General features: G+C 49.2%; 1 protein-coding gene across 1 annotated transcript in view; it reads right to left on the bottom strand.

Moving 5' to 3' along the window:
* Window positions 1-4,695, bottom strand: part of SARC_08509 (hypothetical protein) — a 21,565-nt gene extending 16,870 nt beyond the window's left edge. Inside the window, exons 1-4 of the mRNA XM_014297514.1 lie at window positions 4,614-4,695; window positions 3,855-4,051; window positions 1,534-3,565; window positions 318-689 (exon numbers count right to left, since the gene is read on the bottom strand). Of these exons, the coding sequence (XP_014152989.1) occupies window positions 318-689; window positions 1,534-3,565; window positions 3,855-4,051; window positions 4,614-4,627 (2,615 nt within the window). The 5' untranslated portion in view covers window positions 4,628-4,695. The remainder of the gene's footprint in view (window positions 1-317; window positions 690-1,533; window positions 3,566-3,854; window positions 4,052-4,613) is intronic.
* Window positions 4,696-5,423: the final 728 nt, after the last annotated feature.

Raw genomic sequence — 5,423 nt, 5'->3', positions numbered from 1 at the left:
GTATATATATATTGATATATATATATATATATATATATATATATATGTACGTATATAGTATATATATATATACGCATGAAAGGTCTCTGAATCTAAATATGCTAGGCGGGATTTCTAATTCACACGTTGAGAAGCTACTGTATGTGACAGGGCTCCCCGACAGATTTCAATTCGATTTGCCCTTAAGGTACAAGATGTGTGTGCGGATTGGTATATCGCACCATAAAAATTCAAGCACGCTTTCACATCATACGCTCTTAGAAGGAGCATCGCTCCTCTACTGTCGATACCGATCTACGCAGAACTCAACCACATACTCTGAGGGATTGAAATGTTCCTTTGTGCGCAGCAAAATCTCTTCGTATGTGCGCAACCGGTCAGAGTACTGCAGCAACTGGCGCCGACACGCCCACATACGCAACTGCTCCTCAGAGGGCACAGAGTGCCCGACCGACCCCATCGCATTCGCGTCCGCGTCCGCGTTCTCATCCGAAAGTTCGGTACCATGATTCATAGGGGCTCCTACGTTTGGTGACTGCAAGTCTTCGTCCGTGTGATCCCAGGTGTCACTATTGTTGGTCAAGTTAAGACCATACTCTAGCAGCTCGCGGCACCGGTCGGCGGTCTCCAGCACGACTGTGGTGCACTCGTTCAACACCCAGTCCACATCGGAGATATGGTCCAGGTATCTGGCGGGTGTTCGTACGGAAATGGGTGGGGGTGGGGTGTGGCTAGTTAAGTAGTTGATACTGCAGAAAGGACTTCGTACGGGAATGGGTGGGTGGCGTGGCTGGTTAAGTAGTTGATACTGCAGAAGGGACTTCATACGGAAATGGGTGGGTGGTGTGGCTGGTTAACTAGTCGATACTGCAGAAAGGACTTCATACGGAATGGGTGAGTGGTGTGGCTGGTTAACTAGTTGATACTTCAGAAAGGACTTCATACGGAAATGGGTGCGTGGTGTGGCTGGTTAACTAGTTGATACTGCATAAAGGACTTCATACAGAAATGGGTGGGTGGTGTGGCTGGTTAACTAGTTGATACTGTAGAAAGGACTTCTTTCGGAAATGGGTGGGTGGTGTGGCTGGTTAACTAGTTGATACTGCAGAGAGGACTTCATACGGAAATGGGTGGGTGGTGTGGCTGATTAACTAGTTGATACTGCAGAAAGGACTTCGTACGGAAATGGGTGGGTGGTGTGGCTAGTTAACTAGTTGATACTGCAGAAAGGACTTCGTACGGAAATGGGTGGGTGGTGTGGCTGGTTAACTAGTTGATACTGCAGAAAGGACATGGTCGCTCGTAGAAGATGGCTTTTTGTCATAGTGGGAGTTATGCTTGAAACCAGTGGTTGCGCGGGTGATACAACGCGGATTGAGTCGTGTACACATCCCTGTGCAAAGTGTTCCGCATCCACACATGCGACAACGTTTACTCCAAGGCACAATCGAATCCCGACTCACACAATCAGGGCTACAAACCGCTCGAATAGTGTCCGGCACACAAATACCTACACACATTCAGACAACATACCTACTCATGGCCAGGGGATCAACACCGCACGTGTCCATCCACTGTTGCTGGTACACCACATCGGTATTCAAGTTGTACACAGCCGCCAGCTTCAGCGCCACGTCGAACTGCTTGTCGCGCACTCGCGCGGTTAGCAGTTCCTCAGCAGTCACGTACGACACCACACCCAGCCGGTGGTATGTGCGGTGCACGCGCAGCACTATGCCGTTCAGCGCGGCGGCCGCCCCTCCGCGCAAGGCATCGGGCAAGGACATACCCCACGCGACATACGAGTAAATACACAGCAACAGTACGCCACACAACGCGGCGATGGCGCCAATAACCAGCAGCTGACCCATGGTGTAGACGCGGAAAACGCACGCGTACATGGAGGTGGCGGTGAGCGTCCACAGTAGTAGGAATCCGACTACGAACACGATCGGGCCGCGAGTGCTAGCGGTCTCCTTCTCGATGTTAAGTTTGTTCTTAGCCGCATGCTTTGCTTTCGCAGCACTCATGCCATCAGTATTCTCCGCATGTGTACCTGTAGTCGTGTCTGTAGCTGTTTGCTGATGTGTGCTCTGATGCTCGTCCGTACCCTCGGTGCTGGCCTGCAACCCGTTACCCGCAATCTCTCCATTTGCTTCCTCACTGGTTTTGACCCCCGCTTGATTCTCAGTGCCAAACTGCGGGTGGGCCACAGGTAGCGCCTTCTCCTCCCACTCCAGAAACGCAAAGCCCCGCTCTCGCACCACCGACGCAGTGACCTGGGCCGATGGCTGCAGCACCAGCACACCCCCGTGCAGCAGATTGCGAATGTACCTGATTTCTCTCTCGCTGTCTGGTATTCCTGCGGATTCGACAATAGCCTCCGCAGTCTCGCCCTGTGTCGGGCCGCGACCAATACGAGTACGAAGTTCCCTGCCTTTTTCAGAGCTGCCTGTGTGTGCGTTACTTACACCTGAGGTGGCCTTCGTATCCCCCGCTTTCTCGTCCGCATTGGTGCGTATACTCACAACGAACACAAGCCCGTGCTTGGAGGTCAGCGTCACACAATTCGTATCCCACCAGCTTGCGCCTGTTACATAGTCGTCTTTGATCTTGATATCGTAGCCCACTCTGCGCTCGTCTGCAGAAACGCCTTTGCTTTCACCACTAGGAGTACTATCGTCGAGTATCTGGTTGAGCCCATTAAGTCCTGTCTCAGAGTCGTCGGACACTCTCGTCCCTCCTCTCGCAGTGGTGTGCTGGTACATCAGCCACACATTGAGCGTGTGTGCTGAGATATAGCTCAGCAGCCGAAACGATGGATATGCGACTACTCTCAGCGCACCCGTAGCATCCAGCGCCAACAGACGGGCGCCTTTCTGATCGAACGCTGTGTGTGCAGTGTACGGGCACCGCTGATAAGCACCGGGCAGTAGCGCTGGGGGAACCACAGCTGTCATAGCACGCCATACAATGGAATCGGTCTTGACCATAAATGGGCCACTAGCCTGGGTGGCCCTGCCACTCAGCGTCTGATTCTTGTCCGTGCTGGATGGGGTCTGGGCTGTTGCAGGTTCGCCTGTGGTGCTTGAGGGGATCAGGTCGACACGGTACACATGTGAAGTGCCGTTGCTCTCCGGAGATACGCGATAGCATTGCACAGAGGGGAGACTCCGTGAAACCGGATAGCCCCCCACCACCAGGCGTGCTTGAGCAGCATCCACCGTCAGCGTAGTGGCAAGGGTGAAGCTCTGGGAAAGGTCTTCCATGTGCTTGAGCGTGTACGCACTCCCACTCTCCGGAGGGCTCAGCTCGTAGCAGTACAGCGTGGCGTTGTAAAACAGCACGTAGAGGTACGTTGTGGTAGCACCGGTCGTCGTCTCCTCGTCTGTGAGTGACGGTGTGTGCATGACGCTGGTGACGTCCATGAACCCTACAGCCGCGACAGCTGACGACAGGTCTAACCGTGCTTTGGCAGTAGTGTTTCCGCCCATTGACCTTTTGGGGCGCGAGTCTGAGGCGGCCTGTTGCGATGAACAGATGTCTATCTCGTACCAGATTTTGCCTATCGTTTTATTGGAACGTGGGAGTATTGTAGTATGTACAATGAAACAGTAATACGAATAACGGTGCAGGTAGTGTTGAAGAAAATTATATAGGGTTGTAAACTTACGCCCGCAGACGCTCATAAATTGATTCAGCCCTTTCGAGAGCGAGATTTGAAGACAAACCAGCAGTAGAACATATGACGCACTGATAGTAACACTCTTATAGACTAAAAATTCGAATTTCAACGCAAGGTCCGCAAAATAGGAAACTCTGATGCTCGTGGATTCATAAAGACGCAAACATACCCAGAGTGGTGACGATGTGTATTTTACCGCCGGAAATAACGGCCAATAGGTTAGCTCCCCCGCCCCAGGCCATTACACGCCATCTGGGTGCCCTGTCTTCCGTTACACGCACCTGCACACGGCACACTTTAAAGTTGTCCGCAGAACTGCGAATCTCCAGGCGTCGGTCGCGCAGTAGTGCAATGTGCTGGCCGTGCCTGATAGAGTGCAATTGGGTTGGGGAAGGAAAGTACTGTATGTGATATGATAATCAAAAGGCGTACCGAATTTGCGCGCCGCAATATTAATACTGATCTGATTGAGCACACATGTGTGCACGCTTACATTCATTGTACTCCGCGTGCTTGGGATGATAGCGCGTGCACAACGTGGCTTGAACACGTGTGCGCCAATTCCAGCGCATGCTGCAATTTAGACGTGCTGTACTGAAGCAAGGTTAAAGAGCTATGCAAGACCAACTACGCACGTGACTACCCCAAATGCCAGTGGTGCGGTGGGCTCACTACACTTTCTGCACAGGCGACTGTGCGAGTGCGGCAGAGAGAAAGTAGAGCATGCTACTATACGTGCTGCGGGGGTATGTACTCGGGTGTACTCGACATATGAGACACGCAGCCTGTGTCAGTGCAGCCTACAGAGCTATTCGGCGCACAAATACCAGACAAGCCGAACAGCGATCAACGCAGGCACATAAAAGTACTGCGGATAGAGTGCTATTGCAAGTGAATTCAGGACAATTAAACCGCAGATGCACCATACCGGTCAATAGACATGGTCCAATCCCGGCCGAGGTCATCCAAACGTCGTACAAGCGATGCATGATGTCCGTATCCTAACCTATACAACCCCCAAAAACAAAAATAAGAGGGCATGAATCTTGCTTCGTTCATATTCAAATCTGTACATGAGAGCCATATAGTAGTTCTGCATGATATGCGAAAAAATAACATTGACAACCAAATATGTACAAAGATAGGTATCTAAGATCAAATGTTCATAGTAGAGTAAATTTGAAATACACATTAATCTTGATATTAATCATATAATTTATGACTAAACAGGTAGTTTGAGCACCAATTTGACTGATGATGTACATAAAACACACCCGGGTAGTATGAATAATAGATTACAACTGCAAGTTCGCCCAAATAACAGATTAATGATGCACGTAAATATGCTTGTATGTGTGTAAGTTTATATGTAAATATGTATGTAGTAAGTATGTATGTGTGTGTGTATGTATGTATGTATGTATTTATGTATGTATGTATGTATGTATGTATATATGTATGTATGTATGTATGTATGTAAGCGTGTATGCATGTATGCAATTATGTATATATGTATGTATGTATAGATATATGTATGTATGTATGTAGTTAAGTACTTATGTTTTATGTATGTTTTATGTATGTGTGTATCTATGTATGTACTTGTGTTTGTATGTATGAATGTATGTACGAATATATATAAATATATATATATATATATATATATGTGTGTGTGTGTGTGTGTGTGTGTGTGTGTGTGTGTGTGTGTGTGTGTGTGTGTGTGTGTGTGTGTGTGTGT

This window comes from Sphaeroforma arctica (genome assembly GCF_001186125.1).
Source record: "Sphaeroforma arctica JP610 unplaced genomic scaffold supercont1.771, whole genome shotgun sequence".
In the NCBI taxonomy this organism is placed as follows: domain Eukaryota; class Ichthyosporea; order Ichthyophonida; genus Sphaeroforma; species Sphaeroforma arctica.
This window is presented reverse-complemented; position numbering and strand designations above follow the sequence as displayed.